This window comes from Plectropomus leopardus, chromosome 3 (genome assembly GCF_026936395.1).
Source record: "Plectropomus leopardus strain MGB_pleo_1.0 chromosome 3, ASM2693639v1, whole genome shotgun sequence".
Lineage (NCBI taxonomy): Eukaryota > Metazoa > Chordata > Actinopteri > Perciformes > Serranidae > Plectropomus > Plectropomus leopardus.
The window spans coordinates 3,712,647-3,736,327 of record NC_142178.1 but is presented as its reverse complement, the minus strand read 5'-3'; the positions used below and the strand labels follow the sequence as shown (position 1 = coordinate 3,736,327).

The 23,681-nt window shown below is 40.0% G+C and overlaps 1 protein-coding gene across 4 annotated transcripts in view; it reads right to left on the bottom strand.

Annotated features, from left to right (window-relative positions):
• The window catches only part of rptor (regulatory associated protein of MTOR, complex 1), a 256,587-nt gene that overhangs the window by 63,407 nt on the left and 169,499 nt on the right, over nucleotides 1-23,681 (bottom strand). For all 4 annotated transcript variants that reach the window (XM_042484972.2, XM_088075352.1, XM_088075351.1 and 1 more), the window contains exons 13-21: nucleotides 18,669-18,752; nucleotides 17,453-17,563; nucleotides 15,423-15,497; nucleotides 15,232-15,297; nucleotides 11,385-11,576; nucleotides 5,735-5,875; nucleotides 4,364-4,484; nucleotides 4,014-4,154; nucleotides 134-289 (exon numbers count right to left, since the gene is read on the bottom strand). In XM_042484972.2, coding sequence (XP_042340906.1) covers nucleotides 134-289; nucleotides 4,014-4,154; nucleotides 4,364-4,484; nucleotides 5,735-5,875; nucleotides 11,385-11,576; nucleotides 15,232-15,297; nucleotides 15,423-15,497; nucleotides 17,453-17,563; nucleotides 18,669-18,752 — 1,087 coding nt within the window. The remainder of the gene's footprint in view (nucleotides 1-133; nucleotides 290-4,013; nucleotides 4,155-4,363; nucleotides 4,485-5,734; nucleotides 5,876-11,384; nucleotides 11,577-15,231; nucleotides 15,298-15,422; nucleotides 15,498-17,452; nucleotides 17,564-18,668; nucleotides 18,753-23,681) is intronic.

Here is a 23,681-nt window from a genome sequence, read left to right as displayed (position 1 = left end):
CTATTTACCTAAGTTGTAAACTGTTGTCATTATCAATAAAAAAAATTCTTCCAATCTCACTTAAAAAAAACAAAAAACAGCAATGAAATATGTGTGTTTTGGAATAAAAAACAGACAGGATGCTCGTTGTTACCTATAAGGGAGTTGAGGGACGAATAGGAGGACACCCTTCTCATTTTATCAATGGTCTCAAAGGACAGGATGTACTCGTCATTGTCGGGGCTCCCCAGGGTGCTGCTAGCGCTGCTGCTGGTGCTCAAGTTACCAGGAGAGAAGGCTGCTGGTCCACCTGAATGAAGGAAACACACAAAACTGTTAGCTTCACATCCAATCAGCACAAAAGTTCATGAGTGTCATAAATGTAACACGAACAGGTTCTTGTTTTGTTCAGAAAGCACTTTAGCTGCTGTAAAGTGCTTATAAATAAACTTTATTGTGGTTATTATTGTTGTAAAAAGCCAATAGGCAAATCAACACCCAACAAGGTGTGAGCTATGTGAAGAGCGGAAGCAGTCTTTATACTTGGAGAACCTGCTCGTAACTTCATATCAGCTGTCAGGCTCAGTCCTCCGCTGCTGTAAGTCTCCTTATCACCAAACACTCCTCTGACTCATACACAGCCAAACACTATGCATCCTCCTGAGTGTGCAAATGGAGATTGGTAGAGAGTGGAAATCCGCTCTGCTCGGTGCTTATTGATGATAAACACCGCTGAATATTGGAATGAGCACTGAGGGTGTGAATTAGAAATGGTGTCAGCAGCAGGTTACGCGCTTCACCAAGTGCCAGTGATTTAACTGCTCCCAGGGCTTATGCATGACTCAATCTGGCAGCAGGAGACGGGGGGGGGGGGGGGGGCGGTTAACTTTAGCTGTCTGAGCCACAGCGGTGACACAAACATGAGCTTTAAAAGCTCAGAGGTGACAGCAGGTCATGTGTTCACAGAGCTGTGGACATGGACGTTATGGTGACACAACCATGGCTTCAGTTATTACACAAGCATTTCGATTAACATAAAGATTCTAGCAAAATTATGCATCTATTTTATAAGAAATAGTTCTACTGCTATAAATTGACAGTTAAACTTCCTTATTTTCAACATGTCATCAGAAAAAGAAAAAGTAAAATTAGAGCTCTGTAACTCCATTTAACCCTTTCAAACCTGAGTAGACTGGCTTATTTCTCACAAGAAACATAAATTACGAAAACAAGTAACTGAACAGGAAATGACCCCAAAATGAGCAAGAAAGTAGTTAAAATCTAAAATTACCCAAAAATAGGATTAGGAAGAAAAGTAAAAGAACCAAAACAGAAAATGACAAGAAAAAGTGATAAAATCAAACAGAAAATATAATAATAAAATATTTTATGTAATATATTTTATGTAACCTAATTTTAAATGTATAATTTTGTTTTTCTTGATATTTTCCCTAGTTATGTGTTATTTTTATAATGATTCTCCTTCTCTTTAAGTTGAATTTTCAGGTCATTTTCTCACCACCTTTCACAGATTTTTTTTTTGCTGCAATTTCTGCCCCAAATCAAAAATACATATTTTCCTCTTACCTGTAGCGCTATTTATCAACTAGATTGGTTTGGTTTGAGCTGTCAAGTGTTGGAGATTTCTGCCTCCTCTCCAACACAATGGGACTAGATAGCACTCGGCTTGTGGTGCTCAAAGCGCCAAAACATTTTCAGACTGAGGCTGCATTTGAAAAAGTCAGATCTATGTCTGATTTAAAACCACACATGAAAGTGGCCCAAATCTGATTGGAAAATATAAGATTCCATGTGATTTGTGCTGTTCACACTGTCATTAAACAATCACATCGAGGTCAAATAATCACATATTTTCCATGTTCCTGATATTTTCCAGCATTTGCAGGCATCAGTTAAAAAAAAGGAGAGCATTTGCAGCAAGTGCTCATTATTCTGGATGTGTAAAACATCCACAGGGAGACCACATAATACAATAGAACAGCTCAGTGAGCTAGCCATCTATCAGTATCCATGGTGACGGCTGTTTCCTGCTCATGGTTAAGAGTAGGCAGTGCGTCCCTGTTCCAATTCTCTGAGCTGATCTCAACAGGCCTAGAGTTCAGCACCATGGACAGCTCCCAGTCCCTGCTGCTGATCAGGACTACAGTTCAGCACCGTGGACAGCTCCCAGTCCCTGCTGCTGATCAGGCCTAGAGTTCAGCACCGTGGACAGCTCCCAGTCCCTGCTGCTTATCAGGCCTAGAGTTCAGCACCGTGGACAGCTCCCAGTCCCTGCTGCTTATCAGGCCTAGAGTTCAGCACCGTGGACAGCTCCCAGTCTCTGCTGCTGATCAGAATGGCTCGCTGAGGTCTGCATGGTGACTGACATATTAGGCTGAGCTGACAGAGAGCTCAGCCTAATCCCACTGAAACATGTTTGTTGTCCCTGTTTGCTTTTTTGGTAAATATGGGAGTAAATATACAGTGTAAGAAAGTTGGCTAGCTGAATCAAAAAATCTAAAGCTGGGACAAAACTTTTTTTCAAGGTGCGATTGAGTTTATCACTAACGGAAGCACCCCGATATGTCAATTGACCTATAACTCCGCCCTTGAATGGCACAATCCAATCCAATTTCATGCAGCTACACAATGAAGACGGACATCCTGCTTGTGGACCTCCATAGAAAAGCATCAGAACTTTTGCTGTGTTTTTTTATTTTTATTTTGTGCAGTTATAATTTAAAAAATGATCAAACAATGTGCATGGGCTAAATGCAACACTGATACAAGGTATCCTTATCTTTTATCATAATCAGATAATTTATATCATACTTAATATACATTTTATATAACTGACAATACATTATGAGTGTTCATTCGCTCATGGCCCACGTAAAAAATAGACCAGATGCTGAAACTATCACACGGTTGGTTAACATAGGGGCTGAAAGAAAGCTGGCAACACTCCATGGAAGATAGGCAGCTATCTAGGGCACTATTGTTAAGAAAAAACAAGACGACAGAATATTAGAAGCGGAGTTTGAGCAACAATGAAATCTGTGGCCAATAGCAAGGAGGAGCTGATAAAGCAAAATCCAAAGTTAAGTTATTTTGGAAAGAGTTGCTTCATAAATGAAGAACTCTAAAGGACTGTGATAAAGATATAAGAGATTCATACATGCTCAAATCAAATCCAGGCCAATTGGAGCCCTACAATCAAACTCTTTAAATTAGAAATTAAAAAACTCTGAGGAGACAAAGGATTTGGCAATTACAAAGGCTTTTTGGGGGCGTTAATCAAGAAAAAACCTTAATTGAAGCAAATTTGACACGTTTTTCTCCTTAAAATCTGTTTCCATGGGTGCTGCTGCTACTTAATCCCTAAATGTGGAGTGCCCTCCTCAGCTGCAAGAGTTAGTTCATGTGGAGTGTCACTTCATACTGAAGTGTCGGCAGACAGGGTTTGCTTTGGGAAAGGGGCAAAGTTCACCACTGAAGAGGGAGCATTACCTTGTGAGCCAAAATTTTAATTTTGCTTATTACAGAACTGATTTGTGCAGCTCTACTCATGGGTCCATGTGAGTTCTGGCATTTAGCCACAAGACACACTCATTAGACTTGCATGTCAAGGAAGAGGAGTTATTTGTGCATGTGAAAGCTGGACTGAAATCAATACCAACAGAACACAAACTGAACTGTTATCTCTTCTGAACCACGTGGTCTCAGCCTCTGTGTAGGTCCCTCACTGATGCTCACTATGTTGCTCTAATGACTGTCAATGCTAGAGGAAAGTATGAAGGCTGAGGACTGTTAAATTTATGGTCCAAAGTAATGCAGAGGAAGAAAACCTCATGGAATGTGCTGATGGTCTCTCCTTGGATTCATTTCTGTCATTCAGCTGACTAAATCTCCTTCTTTGTCTTCATTCACTCCTCCCACAGACTCATCTAAATTTCTGCTTCATCTTATTTATCTCTCTCCCATCTGCCTTGTTTTCTGTCTCACTCTGTTCCCCAGCACTTTCTGCCTCCTACCGTCTTCGTTGACGTTAAGGTTCTGCAGGCTCTTGTTCAGGTTGCGGGCAGTGGTGGCAGCTCGGATGTTGGTGTAGGAGTTGACTGATCGCAGGCGTGGGATGGCCGGGCTGTCCCTCACTGGGGTCAGGTTACCGGGCTCTGCACGTAAACACAGATGGACGTGCATCATGTAAGAGCCAGGACAATCTCAGACAAGTGAAAATTAATGTTGTTCTGATGGGGGTAACATTACAATAAGTGACAATTCATGATCAGACTAGATTAAGTAAGCACTCGGTGTGAGTGTTTGGGGGTGTGTGTGTGTGTGTGTGTGTGTGTTTGTGTGTCTGTGTGTGTGTGCACAGTACCTGCAGTGTTGGCTGGTGATGGCACTGTGTAGTTCTTCTCCTCTTCTATAAACTGCAGGGCAACAGTACAGAAGTTGCTTTCATACTGGACCACCAGGTGACTCAGTGCTACCACCAGTTCCTGTCACATGCAAATGAAAAAAAAAGGGAAACATGAGGATCATTCAGTTTCACTGATGATCATTTTCTTTAACTTCATTTCTTGACATCTTCAAGACAAGCAGGAGTTTTGAATGCAATTGGATATATTTCAACCAATTTTTTAACTACTCCTTTAAACTCTGTCCTCAGGGCTACGGTCCATTTGTTTGCTTTATCCAAATAATAAGCTCGACATAGACCGTGCTAGTACTAGGACTGAATAAAGTCTTTTTAACTGCATAAAATATGAAGGACAAAACTAAACGTAACCATTGTTGTTTATATATTTTGGGACCACCGTTTCTACCTGTGTCTGGATTTTAAATTGACTTTCTTACTCTTTAAACATATAACGACACCCTATTGTTTTTGTGTAGATTTATTTATTCAAATGTTTTTCTTTAGTGATGTTTTCACAAATTTGATAGGTCTTTGAAGGTGAAATACATACCATACTATCTGGGAATTGTCATTGGACCAAGCTTGTCAAAATTTATTAAAGCTTGTTGATGCGTCATTGTCATTTGAAGATGCTTAATGGAAGACCTACTGTGTTCAAAACTGAATGCTCAATCGTCACCAAACTTGCATGAGTTGTCCACCTAAGTACTGGCTACATAACTTGAAAGTCTCGAACAAATTTACCACTAGGGGGCGCCACAAATAGAAAAAAAATGGGCGTGGCACAACACAAATCAGACTATAAATCAGAAATTGATTTTCCAATCATGACAAAACTTGCAGAGTATGTTAAACAATAATGTTGAACCATATTTGCCACATTATTTTGAAATCGCTCCATCGGCACACCACCAGTTCTAAACAATTGCATTGGCCTTGTAAAATTTGGCCATAAATCAGTGACCATTAGTAGAAAAATCACCAAACTCAATGATTTTTGTTTTTTTTTTAAATAAGCCGTTGAAGCATGTCCCCAAAAGGTTTCAGCAATTGACCAAAAGGAAGCAACAGTGATTTTAATAAAGAGTGTATTCCTGAAAGGATTTGTCTGTAAATAAATGAGCATCTGTCCGACTGTCCTAAAACCTGTTGATATCTTTATAGCAGTTGTCATAAACTGTCAGAGGTCTTGACTTTACCCAGCTCTCTAGACTCAAAGGTCCATGCTGACTGAAACCCTGGAGTTTGTGCTCGAGGCTATATTAAACTGTATGTAATTCGTATGCGAATGGGTCAGTGGATGTGTGAGTGTGACTGTGTTGCAGTGACCTTGCGGACCACAGGGCTGCCATCGTTGATGAGCTGGGCCAGCATCATGGCCACGTTGTGGTCGATTGTGGTGGAGTGGTCTGTCCTCTCAGCAGAGTTTCCCACAAACGTCCCCAGAGCAAAGACAGCCGCGCACCTCACCTGCAGCAGCACAAACACCACAATTCACAATCCACTGTTACAATGTCAATGGGGATGTCAGTCTGATCTATGCACAAATCAGCCTCTTTTTAGCCTTCTGAAACCTTGACCAGTTGGTTTGATTTCTTTCAAAAACATGGAGAGAAGGTTATGTGCAACTAAACAACATGCGGCCAAATAATTAACAAGAAATTAGTAAAAAATTTTAACAAAAATGACCTGAAAATTAACACAAAGGAAACATGAAAATGACACCAATTATTAAAAATATATTTATTTATTTATTTATTTTTAAATATAAAATAATATAAATATAATATGGTAATTATGAGTGTAGCTTTATAGACATTTTCCCCAGTTTTTTCTATATTTTTTTAACATCCCTTCCTTTTTCCAACTCATTTTGAGGTCATTCTTTTGTAACCTTCTACTAATTTTTTTTTTTTTAAATGTGTGTCACAATTCTCGCTAGGTTTTCACATATTTTATCTCATGTGTGGAACAAGGGCAAATTGCTTTGATTTCTTTTAAAAACATGAGAAGGTAATAAGCAATTAAATGACAGACGTGGCCCAAAAATGAGCAAGAAATTAGTAAACAAAAGTTTCAAGTAAATAACCTTAAAATAAGAAAAAAAAAGAAAATGACACCAATTATTTTAAAAAATGTGCTTCAAAAGTTTTTGTGTTTACAAATGTAGTTTATTTTCTTTATATTTTTCTAATTTCCCTTTCTTGTGTTACAACTAATTTTGAGATCATTCTCTTGTCACCTTTTACTAATATCTTGAAATGTGTGCGACATTTCTTGCTAGGTTGGTCATTTCCTTTTTACTCATCAAACAGGTTTTCTCAGATTTCGAAGGTTGAAACAGATTGTGAAAAAGGGTTAACTGTCTGAGGTCTGTGTGTTCGGCCCTTTGCCATCAACTATCTGATTGCCAAACTAATTCAAAAAAGTGTTTTGTGAGGCCACTGGTAAAAGTTTTAGAGATAATTATATTTCAGTTTTCTCTCAGCGTATCACCATGAAACACAGTGGAGATGATCAGTGCTGTGTGCTCCACTGAGCTGCTGTTTGTCTCTGTAACTCATTACTTCCTCTGCCTGCTTCATTGGATGTTTAATCCAAACTTGCCATCACACACAAGGAATTTTCCATGAGGGACTGGATTCACAAACTGAACCAGGGATGAATATTTGGGCACATTGTTTGTTGTGGCGACAGAAAACTTTATTTTCAACAGGGATCAAAATGCATCATCGCAGCTCCTGTCTGATGTTGTGACGCAGCTTTAGTGATTCTCCAGCACGCAGATGTTGCTTTGATACGGATTGCTGCACTCCAATTAAAATGATCAGCTGAAACATTTCAGATGAACATATTGTAATTTTCTGTCTAAAACCTGAATGAAAAGACAGTAATAAAAACACGGTGACACTTAAGCAAAATAAAACACACGACTATAATACTGGAAAGCATCTTCATCTGCCAATTTACAGATTTTTATTTTACCATCCACACTGAGATATGTTAATCTACATCAGTGGTCATTTTGGAAGCCCGGAAGCCTCCCTCACAGAGAGAGAGGCTTTTGGGAGTAAGCAACAAGCAAAAAGTCACTTTGTCAGATTTAAAAGCACTGTTTGTGAGGGAGGCTTCCAGGAAACATGTAAACACTGGCGTGCAGATACCGCAACTTCTCGTTGGTCTCACAATTAAGTCTTGAATTTATTTGGCACACAAGTTTATATCACATTTTTTGAATGGCTAAAATGTGTTTTTCCGCTGCCCCTATCCACAATAGTACTCAGCTGAACTTATGAGTAAGCTCTCTAGTTTGCTTCTCCAAACTGGAGGCGTGACTGACATCTGCTTAATACACTGATTATGGATAAATATGCCATACAACCCCACTTCAAATGATCAGACACCTTTAAGTATATTTTTGAGGGGCATTTAATGCCTGTATTGATAAAGGAAAATGGGAAACAACATAGAGAATAGGTCCATGACTGGACTCTAGGCCACCAGGGCATTTACTTTACAATATTAGTTTTTGACCTTTTCATGTTTGACTGTAGAGGTGTGTATGATATTGTTTCCAGCTCCTGCACACGTCCTGCCACCACTGTGCTAGCCAGTATCTGCACTGGCATACTGAAAAAGAAAATTAGAAGTGAGATGCTTGAAGGCTACACAGTAAATACACCACAAACAGAAAATGCATTAAACAAAAAGTGAACCAACAGAGCATTGTCTTATTTTACACTTTTTTTTAACAAATCTTTGTGAAACTCAAGTCTCATTAAGGGTTTTTTTTTTCACATAAGAAACCTCGCCAAGAAGGAAGCGTAAGAAGTGTAACCGTAATAAATACATCACAAACTCAGAATCTGTCCAACACACTGTCATCCCAACTCATCACATGTTGCAGCTTTGCAGTGGATTTCCATTTTTGCTGATTACGATTTAGGTATCCCTCTCCATCTGCTCTTTACATTCCAGAATGCTGCTACTGTGATGTCAACAAATGCGCATGGTGGGATGATGCGGCACGTGATTATGTTTCGACATAAACGGCAGATGGTAACCAGCGGCTGGACGTGTATTCACATGGGAAGCAAACTATGGACTCCTGCGTGAAAGTCCTAGTTTGTCGGACCCATCCACATTTCAGCAATTTAACCTGACTCCTACTGCATTTCATGTGGACACAACAGGTTCACTCCGGCCATGTTCTCAAGTGACACCACCTGTGTACGTATTATGTGGATGTAGCCGGTGCCAACAGGCCGGTTCTGTCTGGCAATGTTCTCACCTGACGCCATCCAGCATTGTGTTATGCGCACATGATAGGTGCCTCTTGTCTTCACAAACAGGCTGAACTGTTGCACTACACGAGTATTTGCAAGATGAATAACAGGTATTTTAATTTTTTTAAAATCATCCATATAAATGGATCCTTAACAATTGACATCTGACATTTTCTCATCTTATTTCACATAATATCCAAGTAGAAGGGCAGTATTTTTAGAAGCTTTTTTACCTTTCTCCTAGTCCAGGGACACTGAGGTTGACTAATCAACATCTGCCTTATTTTAATAAGTGTACTGTTGTGTAATAAGTATGTGTGTGTGTGCTTTAGTGACTTGCAAACTACGACTTAACAACAGCGTTATCTTAGCCATGTCCCCTCAGACTTTTCCTTAAACTTAATTAAACACTCTGCTTAGTCACAGAGCTCTGCGCCTCCTTTCACTTTCTGTCCCTGTTCCACTGCTCATCCTCCTCACATGGAGATACTGCAGCATGTGACGCGTCTTAATCTAACACCAGAGGAGAATTTTTAAATGTAGAAACTGATTTGTAAATGTTCTTTACAATTTGATGCAGTCAGTTATGATCAGTCAGTCTGAGTCTCAGTGGGCTTAAATAATACGCACTCTGAAAAGTCTTAATGTCAAATAAATTAACAACTTGAAAATGCAGCCAAACTACAAGTGCTTTTTCTGTGTGTGTGTGTGTGTGTGTGTGGACAGACAGATGTGTTTGCAGACCTCAGTTTCAACCCTATGGCCAAAGCAGCTGTCTGTCCAAGCGAAGGAGGAAGTTACTGCTGGAAACAGATGTTCTCTGTGTGTACATGTGTGTGTGTGAATGCATGCAAATTTGTGCAGTGTGTGAGTGAGGGCAGCAAGTGTCTGGGTGAACTTCAGGGCAAACTCTGTCTCGCTGTCCCTCTGGTCCACACACGACTGCCCCAGTCAGATGCTGACCGGCCTGTTTGGGTCCAAACTGTTTGCCTGTGTGTGTCTGCTCCATGTGTGTTTTTCTTTCACAAAATGTAATCTTACTTGTCTCTACAAACAGGTTAGTCCTGAAGAAATTTGTGAATACCAGAGGATTCCAAGACATTTTTCCATTGTGTCTATGCAGAGGGCTACAAGTCTGATTTTGTTGAGATAACTAAAGGTGTCCCCCAGGGTTCCATTCTGGGACCCCTTTTTTCTCAGTTTTTAGAGGTGATCTGGTTACATATTCAGGCAAAACTAAGCTTATATCCTGAAGACACTATCATTATTTACATTATCACTATCATTTATATACATGTTCCCCCCGCAATTCAGGCAGCTCAGGTGCTTCAGGCAGCATTTCAGTTATTAGAAAGTGCTGGATTCAAAATTGGTTGTAAATGCTCAGAAAACATGTTATGCTTCACTTAACAGAGACAGTAAGTCATTGTGATTGATGTGTTGTTCCTTATTTGATGTGTTGTTTAGAAAGCACTGCCGACGCATATGTTTTATGTCATGCTAGAGGCGGACACTCGTGTGTTAAAATTCATGCCTGTCACGCCTCTTTTGATCGCGAGATGCTGCAATGCAGTGTACAATCACACACAGGAGCTGAATGATGCTGCCGTTGGCTGGTTCTGTTTAAAGTGCAGAGGCGGCATAAAGGGGGGAGTTCATTGTGGCCCGATAGCGCCATCTCCGTGTAAAAGTGGCTTACAATTACTTTAAGACCAGTACTTTTTTCAGCTATGCATTAGCTTAAAACCATGTGTGGACACACACTCATTAAACTTTATTTCTCAGTGGCTTACCAGGTTATTTATATATTTTTTGCTATCGTCGTCATTATTATGTGATTGTGGGTCGTATAGATGGGATGTTTCTCAGCCTCAACAACTAGTCTCTCCCGATCCATTCTTTGACACATAACATAAGGCAAAGCAACAGCAATAGATTGGAGTTCTCTTTGCATCCATGGTGAGGAGGAGTCAAGAGAGCTGCTTTGGGAGCCGGGAGATGCAAGCAGGTACATAACTTTTCATCAAATCTGCAGCTTTATATAGCTCTGCCAGTTGACACTAAAGACTACATAAAAAAAAAAAACTACATAAAAAAGCCAGTACAGTGATTGTATTATATAAGAAAATTAGGATTCCTAAATAACTATATTTTTTCATTTTTTTGGATGTGTTCCAAAGTCTATGGGATGAATGTTAGTTTGTATTTTTTCCAGTTATATGTGTGTGAAAACCTTCAACCAACTTTTATCATGACAGCTTTAGATTTATTTAATCAAATGTAAATGACAAGATTACTAACATTGGATAATCGCATTTTATATGTACAGTACATATATATATATATATATATATATATATACATATATATACATATATATACATATATATTTATTATTATGATTGTTTCCTCTCTTGTGGTAGCGTTTCCTCAGGTCCTGGTTCAAATGAGAACTTGTATTTTATCGTGCTTTATTTAATTACAAAGTTGTGTTTCTATTTCTATACTGTATGTGTGTGGGTGGAGGCACTTTTGTTTTAATGAAATGTGCTATACAAATAAAGTCTAATTGATTGATTGATGTGATTTTATCATTGCAAAGCAGGATATTATGGCTTTTTGTAAGTGCCATTTTTCAGTGCTTGTACTGTGTGTGTGTGTGTTGTACATAAACTCTGGTATTAACCTCTCACCTCTGGGATGGGATCCGACAGCAGGGTGTAGAGCTTCTCATGGGCGCTGTCCCGAACTCCACACCAGCGCGCCGGGTCAAAGTTCTGCCAAATACGGCCCAGGCAAATGGCCACCCACTGGCGGAGCAGCGGGTGAGGGTCTGACAGCTGCTCCAGGCAGTTGGCTATGAGGTTGCCCTGTAGACAGGCCTCCTGGTGTGGGAGTGGAGAGTGAGAGGAGAAGGAGTGATATCGAATGGTGAGTGGTTACTTAAAATTTTAAAAGCTGCTTATACCTACGCTCATTTAAAAGAGATTTTAAGGACAGTGAGGGATGACGTAACAAGAGCAGAAAGGCCATTTGTGTAAGACATCATTTCCAATGAGTCACCACCAATTAAAACATTCAAACTTTGTCCTGTTGTGTGGAGTAGGCTCTGGGCTTGTTGTAGTCCACACTGACCTGCCTGTATCCTTTTTTTAAAAAAAAATAAAATGACAATATGTGCATCATAGAACAGTCTTAACCATCTGCAGAGGCTGCAGGCTGAGAGCACATTTGTTCCTCATTAGCCAGTTAATCATCACTAACCTGTAACCTCACACTGTGTGATGGACAAATAGCTTATGAGGTGTGTAGCAGTATGACTTATTCCTTTGAAGCCCTTCAGCCCTCTTCAAGTTTTTTTATGAACAGAAGGTAATTGGTGCATCAAGGTTTGGGGCTGTCTAAAGAACAACGTAAGAGCTGGTATCGTCGATTCTAAACCCTTTTTAAACTTTCTTTTTGATTGAATCTCTTTGTGCACAGCATTGACAAGTGCTCTCCTTTTTGTCCTGTTTCAGTTGCCTTTGTGTTGCGTTCTTCTACTCTGGAGGTAACACAAAGACAGCGTGTTGATTGGCTGTACAGGATGCTGATCTTTGTGAAAGGATAAAAGAAAATGTGTGTCAAGCATCACAAAACTAAAAGACAGGCTCGGTTGGAGTTACTACCACAAGGACAGTAAAGTCAATGCAAAATATATTTTGGCTATAGAGGGGGTTATAGAGAGACCATGGGGAATAATGGCATGTTTTTTTACACATATCAGTTGGTAAATTAAGGATTTATTTTGACCAAACCGGAGCTGGCGATTATTGAAACAGTAAACTTACTAACTAGATTACTTGCAAGAATAACCAAGATGGTTTAGGTGAGTTTTATTTCTTTTCTTTCAAGTTAGAATGAAACATGTTTTATGATAAGTTAACAATAGTAGTTAGCAATTAAGCCTCTTCAGTCTTCAGTGACTGAGAAAATTGAATTCTAAAGGTGTATAGCAACAGTTCTGTTTAGTAAGGAAATTAGGTGTGAGAATATTACTTCTCATAAAATTTTGTGGGTTTCTATTGTGTATTTATTAGTCAGAAAAGCTTGGTGGGGTTGTTAGCGTGGTACACTCATTCTGTCATATACCGTATACCCTCTAGTGAAATTTCAGGAAGGTATGAAATATTACAAACTGGCCAAGCATAGTGCATGACTGATCAATTCATCTGATTACAGCTGATCAAATCAGATCGATGGATAAGAGAATCAGCTGCTGCAGAGACAAGAGAATGCCAACTTTTAGAACCCGTGTCATAAACACATGACATAAAAGTTTGACTTTCATTTGAGATTCTGCTTCTCCATCTGTGCCAAGAGTATGTTCTGCACTCTGAGTGGGGTGCAATAAATGGCCTAACAGTATATATACTCAAATCCAGTGCAAATCAACACAAAGCAGCCGATGTTTTAATTATGGTGGGATGCCACAAAGAAATAAATGACCATCAGTTTCTCCTTTTCACAGAAATACTGTTTTGATTCACTTTTTAATTCTAATCATTCCCACTTTGTCATTTTTTTATTGAGTGTCTACTGTCAGTCAAACCTAACACTTTCTGTATGTTTCACGTTAGCTCCTGATAGTCTTAAGTCGAAAATAATATGCAGGAAGTTTTCAGTTTTCATTTGTCAACTGATTCCAATCTGTTCCATTCTGCAGATTTTACTATTAGAGTTAAGCTGCTATTAATAAAATGCAACTCTTCCTGTATAAATGTTTTAAAGTAAAAGCCTTGCAGTGGCTCAGATAACATGATCCCTGCCTATTCCTGGCAGCCTTCTTACCTCTTCCAAAGCAAGAGTGATGCTTCTGGTATCATATGAAAGAAGGAGACCAGTAGAAGAAAGCATGTAGGCCAGTGAAAATGTTACGGTAGTTACTTCTCTTTTATATTTGGTATTAAGTCAGTCTGTCTTTTGGTGCGAAATAATTTGGAACGATGTGCGAGTGCTTTTGGGTGGAGACACAAGGTATTTTGTGACAGCGTGTCTTTGCACCTCGCCAGTTAATGGGCTAAAATTAGCGCATACACTCAGGTGTTGTGTTTCCATCAATTCCAATCAGAGCAAGAGCCGATAACTACCCGAGACTACTGCAGAGTTACTTGTTGTGGGTGTGAATGCCTATCGTAACTGTTCCCATTACATTAAAAAGCCAGATGTTGGCAGGTGTAAGCTTGTTTTTGTGCAGTGGGAAAGGGGCTATAATAGAGGAAGTGTTGAGTTTGCATTACCAGCAAGCAGCAAACAAGATGGGGCAGATCAGAGAACAAGGACCAGAATGACTGAAATATAAAAAAATATATACTTAAAAACTGAAAATCAGAAATCCAGACTTGTTGGTCAGGTTTCTTCTGCATTAGTTGAAATAAAGCCATTTGTTGAAACTAAGAAGTTACTGTAAATGTGTCATTTCTGTGTCACAACAAGAGATGCATCAGAACTCTGATGTTCCCTGGGAACATAAAATCCTTTACTGCCACACCTTATACCCAGATGCACCACAACGAGGACCCATTTAGTGTGCCTAGAATCCTTCTTTGTCTCCTGCAGATTGAGGCGTCACAACAAATCTTTCACCAACAGCGACATGATGCCATCTACTTTTTTCATGTGCCTCAGCCGCGTTGCTCCCCCAGCTCTGATCGAGCCTTCCAGCTGAACCCTGAGAGCTGGAATATTAAGACACCAGTACTCGCTGACATGTTCACAACAGCGATACTGCAGTAATGAGCGCTGTTGTTGAAAGTAAGAGGGATAAATAATGGAGATGTGGAGCAGGCAGAGAGTCTCTCTGTAATGTTGGGGAACATCTATTATTTACAGGCCTGTGAGAGAGGTAGGAGCATTTAGGTAGCATGCAATGTAAGAAGAATGGCTGTTTCTGAGCCTCAGAGCACATATAGCTTTTCTGATTTGTCACATTTATATAATGTTCAGAGAGAGAAGTACTGTAAAGTAATGAAGAAAAAATATGTCAAATAGCATTCACAACAAGACAGAAAAATCACTGCAGAGAGCAGGGGGGAGGACGCAGAAGGGAGTGTTGGTGGAATATTTCTGTGTGTAAGCAATTGTGTGTGTGTGTGTGTGTGTGTACTCCATGAAATGACAAGCTACATCATCCCAACATCCCAACCTTAGATGTTTGATCAGCATCAGGCACAAAAGGCTTCTGGGACTGAATACCGGGGGGCAGGGAACAGGCCAAAGTGACACTTGCGGTGATAAAGTGTCACTATGGTGGTGGTTGGGACGGAGACGGAAATTATAAAGGTGACTGTTGGTGACAAAACTGTCACATAACCAATATCTCCCAGAAATACACAATGGGCGATAGAGTCATCTCTCAAAATGACGGCCGGCCCCAAAAGAACCTGCAGAGGTTCTGGTGAGGGAAGTAAATGAATGATTCCTTCTGCCTTTGGGCCTCGAGCAAGCAAATGGACAACGGTGCAGAAATACACACATATCCAAACATGCTCCCACACACACCTGTCCCGTGTTGTAGCTGTTGACGATAACAGCCAATATGAAAACAGCCATGGTTCGATGCTCAGCCTGTTAGAAAGAAAGGAACTAAGCGTCAAAATCACAAAAAAGAAGAGATATATCCCTTTATATTATATTTACAGAAAATCTAACATGAGTCACTTTCTTTCTAAAAGGGATTGTTGGATACTCACTGGCATGTAACTGTCGGCCAACACCGACAGGAAGTACTTGTGTCCATTGTCTTTCACCAAGTCAGCTTGACATGACTGCAGAGACAGAGATACGAGAGAGAAGGGTAAATGCATACTTTTTACACACTAAACTGCACAATAAAACAAGTGTATTTATTATTTATTTATTGCCTGCTGCAATATGAAACATAACTTGCAGTTGAGCTTACTGATCAACATCACAGTTACTGTTTGAGTGAAACATTAGCAAAAAAGTGTGTGGGAGAACACCATCAATTTTTTCCTTTAAAAAATGTTAGACTGACAGTGTTTTGCAAAAATGGAATGACATTTCATTATGGAAAAAGAACACTTTTAAAAGTGTAGCAGATTTACAAATTTCAGACCGGATTTTGAATCAAATCCCCCAACCAACTGACCAACCAAACAACTGCCCTACCAACCAACCAGATGGCCAGCTAGCTGACCAATCAAACCAACCAACCAACAAGCCAGCCAGTAAGCCAGCCAACCAGCCAACAAGCTGGCCAGCCAGCTAACCAACCAATAAGCCAGTCAACCAACCAACCAGCTAGCCAAACAACCAACCAACAAGCCAACCAGTAAGTCAGCCAACCAACCAACCAACCAACCAACCAATAAGCCAGCCAGCCAGCCAAGTAACCAATCGACCAGGAATCAACATAGAATGACCTTAATTATATTGTTTTAATGAAGTACACTAGGTTTTTAAGCTTGTTGGACATCCCATTCTTAAACTATGGGGATTAATACAGAGTCAGACCTGCCTTTGTGTATATTTAGATGGCCACTCTTCTTTGAAGGCTTTCCACAAGACTTTTAGAGTGTGTTTTTGGAAATTTGTACCCATTCAACACAAAAAGCATTCATAAGGTGAGGCAATTATGTTGTAGGAGAAGGCTGGGCTCACAATTGGTGTTATAGCGTTGAGGCCAGGCTTCTGTGCAGACTAATCAAGTTCCTCCAAACAAACTAATTTAACGTTGTCTTGTTGGACCTCGCCTTGTGCACAGGGGCACAGTCATGCTGCAGGACCAAAGGCTTTCCCCAAACTCTTGCCATAAAGTTGGAGGTGCCCATTTGACTTAAATATCTGTATCCTGTGACATTAAGAAGACCCTTCACTTGAACTAAAAGGCCTAGCTTAAACCCAGAAAAAAGCCTCAGATCCATTACTTGACAATAGGCACAACAACTGCCACATAGTAACGCATGATTCATTACTCCAAAGACCATGTTTCCAGGGCTCCAGAGTCCAGTTGTGGTGTGCTTGCCACTACTTCAGCTGATGCTTGGCATTGCAAATGCTGATATGAGACTTTCATGCAGCTGCCTGGCCACAGAAACCCATTTCATGAAGCTCCAGAGGCACAGTCTTAGTGTTGACTTTGCTTCCAGTGACAGTTTAAAACTCTGTTGTGAGTGATGCAGCAGATGACAAGCGATTTTTACGTGTGGTCTACCACTTTGAGGCTGAGCTGTTGTTGCTCCGAGACTCTTCCAACTCACAATAATAGCACTTACAGTTGACTGAGGCAGATCTAATAGGGTAGAGTTTTCTCAAACTGACTGATGCTAAGACTGTGCCACTTTTAAAGTCACTAAGCTCTTATCAACCCAGTCTAAAAATAAATAGTCTTTGAAGATGGCAGGATTTCATGCACGTTTAGCAACTGGTGTGGCTAAAAACACCTGAACTAAAATAATTTATCATGGTGTCCACAGACCTTTGGCCATATAGAGTATTTAAGCCCATGACATCATTGTTCATGCCTTTACACAGAAGACATCTGAATCTGAAACATTCCTCCCATCTTTTTAATTTCTGTCTTTCCCTCCTTGTATTAGTCGTCATGTGCAGCAGACAGATTTAATAACTACAAATAGCCTGTGATGTGAAAAAAAAAGAAAGAAAAAAAGCTGATGAAACAAAAACTTTAATACAGTAAGAGTTTAGAAAAGATGATGCAGTATGATGTTAATATTTGGGAGTGTTTTACATAACTTACACTGTCAACAGCGAGGATTTTAGCCCAGATGAAGACCAGCAGAGGCCGCAGCTCTCTGGCTGAGCTCTGGAGCAGCTTTAATACATATGGGAAGATTCCCACTGACAGCGCCTGAAACACATACACAAACACACACACAGAGCACTGGTGTTTATAGAGCAGTAGTGATGTTGCAGTTATGGTCCGGGCACCACTGCTGAATGTGTTTATCCAAGTTTGACCATAAAGACACACCTGTGGTCTGAAATGTCAACATGTACAGAGGAGGGGAGTTAAGGTGAGGAGGAGCTGGGATGAGAATCATGATTTTGACTTCAGTCCAGATGTCTGTTAGTTCAGTCTGTCAATAAGATGAGTGGGTCTTTTGGAACATTCAGTATGCGACTGTATCAACTCGGAGTGTGAGTGATGGCACAAGGCATTAAGGAAGGCAACTGTCCCAGTGATTATGTCAATTTAAGTAAACTATATAGAATACAGCATTACTGTGCAGCCTTTGATTAATGTAAAAAAGTGTATATCACTAGGCCTGAATTATTTAACCCTCTGGTTAATAAAAGTCAATGGGCAAGAAATGTGCCACAAACTGCAAGAGATTAGTAAAAGGTGACAATTACCGAAAATCATTAGAAAATTATCAAAAAAGGGAAAATGCTGTATTTATCATAATTTTAAACTTATGTTACAGAAAAAAGTAAAATATATAAAATAAATATTTTTTTATAAGCACTTTTTATTTTTATTTTTGTTGTGGTTTTTGTCTTTAAACTTTTTTGGGGGTTATTTTAAGGTGATTTTCTGATTTAACTTTTTTTTTTTTTTTTTTTACTAAATTCGAGCAAATTTTTGGGCCATTTTTTGTTAAGTTTCTCATTGCCCTCTACCAGTGTTTATGAAAGAATACTATACCAATCTGCTCGAGTTTAAAAGGCTTAATCAATAGTAAATGGCGTATTTATAGTTGCAACTTCAGTTTGCACAATTTGAGGGTTAATGGAAAGCTGCCTCTTGGTTCTAGAAAGGGCCATTTGCATTTTCCCTTTGGCCACGGAAGTTCTCTCACACACTTGGCCCACGGAGGAAGTTTCAGTTGTTTGCAATCTCCAACTTCACCACTAGATGCCACTAAATCCTACAAACTGGACCTTTAATATCTATAGTGTTTTAATAAAAAGTTTTAGGGGTATGCATGTGATCTTTCAGGCTGTAAACGTACCAGACTGACGGCCCAGGGACCCAGATCCAGAAACCGTCCCAGCAGGTCTAGTGCTCGTAGCCGATGCACCTGACTGAGGAGGACCTAAAACAGAGCAGAGGTCAGAGGTCAACTGTGCTGCCTCCAAAACCAAGAGGAAGACAGAGATTAACTGAGGAAGAGAAGGAGGCGGAGAGGGAGGAAGGACAGCAGGAGAAACGGCAGAAAGGGTGAGGAGGTGGAGTGAAACAGGTGGCTCTCCCACCACTACTGGCACCAGGTTGCTCTTGTTTACTTTGTGCGTGTGTGTGTGTGTGTGTGTATGTGTGTGTTAGCATTGTGGGGATATATGTGTGGGTGACTGGGTGCGTCCTCTTGGCTGCCATTTCCCTTGGCTTCTTGAGAAGATACAGGTTTAGGATGACACCCGAGAGTGTGTGTGCATTTTGGTTTACATGCATGACAGTGACGCCAAACGGGATCACGATGCAGAAAGTTTGTGCCACGGAAAACTATTTTAAGGAGGCATATGGTATGTGCTAAAAATGTATACATATGTAGTTGACGCAGCACTAAATTCAGTGCAGCAGAGAGTCGGTGTGAGGGCTGGACACCGGTCCACGCCCTATGTGATTGTCCAACAGTGAGTGTGGGAACAAGCATATGGAGAAACCCAGGTACACACACAAGCACACATATCCACCGACACGTTTTGTATTAATAGCATCTTCCGTGACTTTATCCTGCTGAGCGTGACCACATGAACAGAAGGAGGCCGGGGGAACACCGGCCCAGGGTTACCTCCAGCTCCAAGGAAGAGCGTGGGAACATGGACAACTGTGTGTGTGTGTGTGTGTGTGTGTGTGTTTTACGTAGGTGTGAGCTCTATAAGAACTAGCAAGCCAGCAAGAATAGAATCTTACACCTCTCCTGCTGCAAGCTTAAAAAATCCCTTTCTCTCCATTCCATTTTTTCAAACTGATTTGACGCAGGTCGTTAAGTATTTTGTGCACAGTCACAAACACAAGCAGATTTTTAAACACGATAAAAACTGCACATTAACCCTTTGATACCTGAGCAAAATGGCTTGGCTTCTTTCAAAAAGGCAAAAAGGGAGAGAAAGAAGAAATGACCCAATTATTCTAATAATTCTTTAACTTTAAATATTGTTTTCTCTAGTTTTTATCTTTTTTCCCAAGAAATTTCTCAGTAGCTTTTATAAAATAATTTTCTAAATCTACAGATGTCCTGCAATTTGATGAGCATTTCTTGACAAGTTGCTCATTGTTTTTTTTCTCAATGTTTTTCATAGTAATCACACCAATTTGCTCAGGTGTTAAAGGTTTCAATACCTGTAAAAGGTGTCTTAAAGCAGAAAAAGAAAAGTGGTGTTGCTATGAGTTTGAAGGGTTAAAGGGTAACGGTATTATTGTTCAACCTCAATGCCATTTTACTATATTTTTGTGTCTAAGTGACTTATGGGAACAAAGTTTTTGAGATTGGTGAGATCTAGTGTAGAGTGTGGCAGCACTCCCTAAACAGGCTGCAATATAAACACTTGGGGCATTTGGCACAATCAATTTACTTCCACTAAAAGTGTTTGTTTTTGCCACTGACAGACTGTGATTTTGAGTTTGACAACATTATGGGTAGAATTACTACACCCCTTCTCCACCAAAATTAGCATGTGCATGCAGGTTGTTTCAAACATGGATGAACCTGCTAAAAATAGGTGATCAGACTCCTTTTCCATTGCAAGTAGAGCAGAGCTGTGTACAGTGCTCTGTAACAGATACGTTTGTCTTTCTGTATGTGTGCATGTGTGCGTGTGTTTGTGTGAGAGTGTGTGAGCGTGTGTGTTGCATTCAACATAAAGGACAGGCCGGAGAACGGGTAAACAAACAACATAAAGGAGCATGGACAGAGGACTGTGAAAACTTTACGGTGGTTAGTTGACTTTATGTATCTCTGACTTATTCAGTCTCTCTTTTAAACTTGGTGCAGACTAATTTTGATCCATGTTTGAGCGCTGCTTAAGTGGAGACAGACGGTAATTTGTGTCAGCACGTCACTGTCTCTCACCGGTTAAGGGGCCAAAATTAGTGTGTTCACCCAGGTGTTGTGTTCCCATCAATGCCGATAAATACCTGCCGCAGAATCATTTGACCTGGGTGTGACTGCCAATTGTAACCTTTCCCATTATATTAAAAACCAACATGTTAGCGAATGTTAGCATTTTTTGTTTTTTGTTTTCGTTCAATGGAAAGAAAGACTTAGATTATACTGCATGAGTCGTGTCACAGTTTGTAAACAGAAATGTTTGACATAGTTTTGCTCTTCCTAAATGCAGACCCAATGACATTGGTTCATCCACAGTGTTTGCTGTTTTTGGATTCTTCGTTCATGATTGAAGTATGTGAGATAAACAACCTTTTCCGCATGAATTCAATGTAACAAAGCGAAAGTAATTAATGTATAAATAGTAATTTTGGGGATGGAGCTTTTCTTTAAAGGCAGTGACGTCATCTGTTTGTGTTAATTCAGCATTAAAATTATAATTCAGTATGTAGAAAAACAGTAGTAGTCAATACTGATGGCTTTGGGAACTGGATTACAGATTTTAAATAACTAAAAGACAAAAAGTGAATTGTAAAGAGTGAATATGGAATACAGAGAACCACATTTCATCCAATGTAATGGTGGAATATGCTGATACAAATAATGCATAAAGCTGTTTTGTTTCTTTACTCACTGCCTCATGTTCTGCACGACTAAATGTCTCTGGAGAGCAGTATTCACACTTCGATATTCTTTCCACAGGTCTGAAATCAAGCGTTCTGTCAGTAGCTGCTCGCTCACATCATCAAGCAATCATATATGTAAGTGAACTCTTTGTTTGAACGCTGAAATGTCATTCCTTTCAGATAAACATGTGGATGAAGCCAACGATTATGCAGATTCAATGTTTAAAAAGGGCTTTATTCTTCATTATGCACCAGCAAACTCAGTGCTGCAAGAGCTTCTTGATTAAAAACACACATCACCTGCCAACAGTCTCCCATTAGCTTGGAATATCACCATTACAGCAACACTTTCTGTACTATTACCTCTCCCCGCTCCCTTCTCTCTCCCTTTATTCATCTTCATCCCCCCCTTTTTTTTTTCCAAGACACTCTCCTCAGGTCGCCACTTTACATCTGTTAGCAGAAAAGTGAGATATGCACCGTTAAACTCTCCCTGCAAATTGAGCTTTGCGGGCCAGTTTTCTTCATTACAACTCTGCAACAAAGTCTGTGACTAGAGCAGCGACTGCAGTGTTCCCTTTGGTGGTGTTAAATTTGTTCGGGATGCTTTAATTGGGGCGAAATCTGGCTAAAACGCTCACTGTGAGCTGTTGAGTTACAGGAGTCGGATGTTTCTCCCCTCCCTCCCTCTCATCCTCCCACCACCACCAGCAGCAGCATCCCGCAGGGCTGTACAGTTGTGGTGTAGTATTATATCACAGCGTAGTAGTGGTGTGCTGCTGTCCGTGTTGAATGGTAATTTCATGCTGACTCAGCGCGCTGCGAGCTGCAGCCCGTCCATACAGCAGTTCTGTCGGGACCCGTTAAAAGCCGAGGAAAAGGCAGACTGATTGGAGAGCGCTGGATGCTGTGTGAAGGCATGTGTGTGTGTGTGCTGTTGATGTGGACTTTAAAGAGAGCGAGGAAGTAAAGCAGCAATAGCCTTTAAGATTACGCAACATTATGCAGCTCTCCACCGTGAGGGCAGAGTAATCTCAAGGCTCCTTCATGCTCTCTGATGTAATGGATGGACACATAAACAGGTTTTATACCCTTTTAAGCACACGGTTGCATAAGAATGAAGTTTAAAAGACTGGCGTATTCTTGGAGGATTTACGAATCAATGCCAAAATATAATCTGGCTCCAATTTGAAAGATGCAATGAGCGACAAGAAATGGGCAACAGAGAGTGCTCCATCAATAATGCTCTTTAATGAAATGAGTGCGGGGAGGACAACAGAGCTCAGGGATGAGAGATACGGTGCACCGTTGTCTTGACAACAGTCATTTCATCCAGGAAGGATTAACAGATTTTGCAGAGGGATTACCACGTCTCTGAAATTATGATGTTACGGTAACAGCAGCGTGTTCACACACATTTGGCAAGAGACGTCAGTGATGTGATTTAGGCGTGCATGTGCATCATCGAATAGCATGACGGCGTGTCTCACAGCTCTTACACACAGCGTGATGATGCACAGTGCTTACTCATCGCACTAAAGGAGATTGCAGTCAAGGTGTTACGCAAATAAGGAACGGAGAAAAATATGCACACACTGACAATCACACGCATTTTAAATTCAGCAGCATGGCTTCATCCCTACTATTAAAAAACGGTGCACGTGCTGTATGTTAAAAGGGTAACTGTGGTATTTTTCAACCTGGATACTATTTTCCTGTGTTTTTGTGTCCAAGTGACTGATGGGAACAATATTTTTTTTAATCCTTAGGGCCCGCTTTAATAATACACACAATCATATTACTCCACGCACAAAATGTGCTTTTCACAATAAAGCTTTAAAAGATGCTATATATTAATATGATTTTCTACTTTCATTGAGTTAAATCTAACCAACATCAGTCTGGATCATATGTCAAAAGTTTGTTTAGAATTTCAATCCTTTAAATGCCAGGTTTTTATTATGATGCCACCATGATTCATAGATGGAAAAAAAAAAAAAACACAAAAAGAAATTATTTTTAATGCACGTCACACTAAGTAGATTTTTTTATTATTATCACAGCCTGGGATATGTCAGTGATTAGCAATAACATTGATAATCGCACATTATTATCTTTTGTGCAGTGTGAAATGCTCACCGCTCTGCAAACAAAATGCACTTTCAAGATTCAGGCTATAAAAAATATCATACATAAATATGATTTTCTGCTTACAATGAGTTAATTTCTTTTTTTAACCAACATCAGTCCTAGTCATAAATATCAAATATTCATTAATTTTAAGAATGTC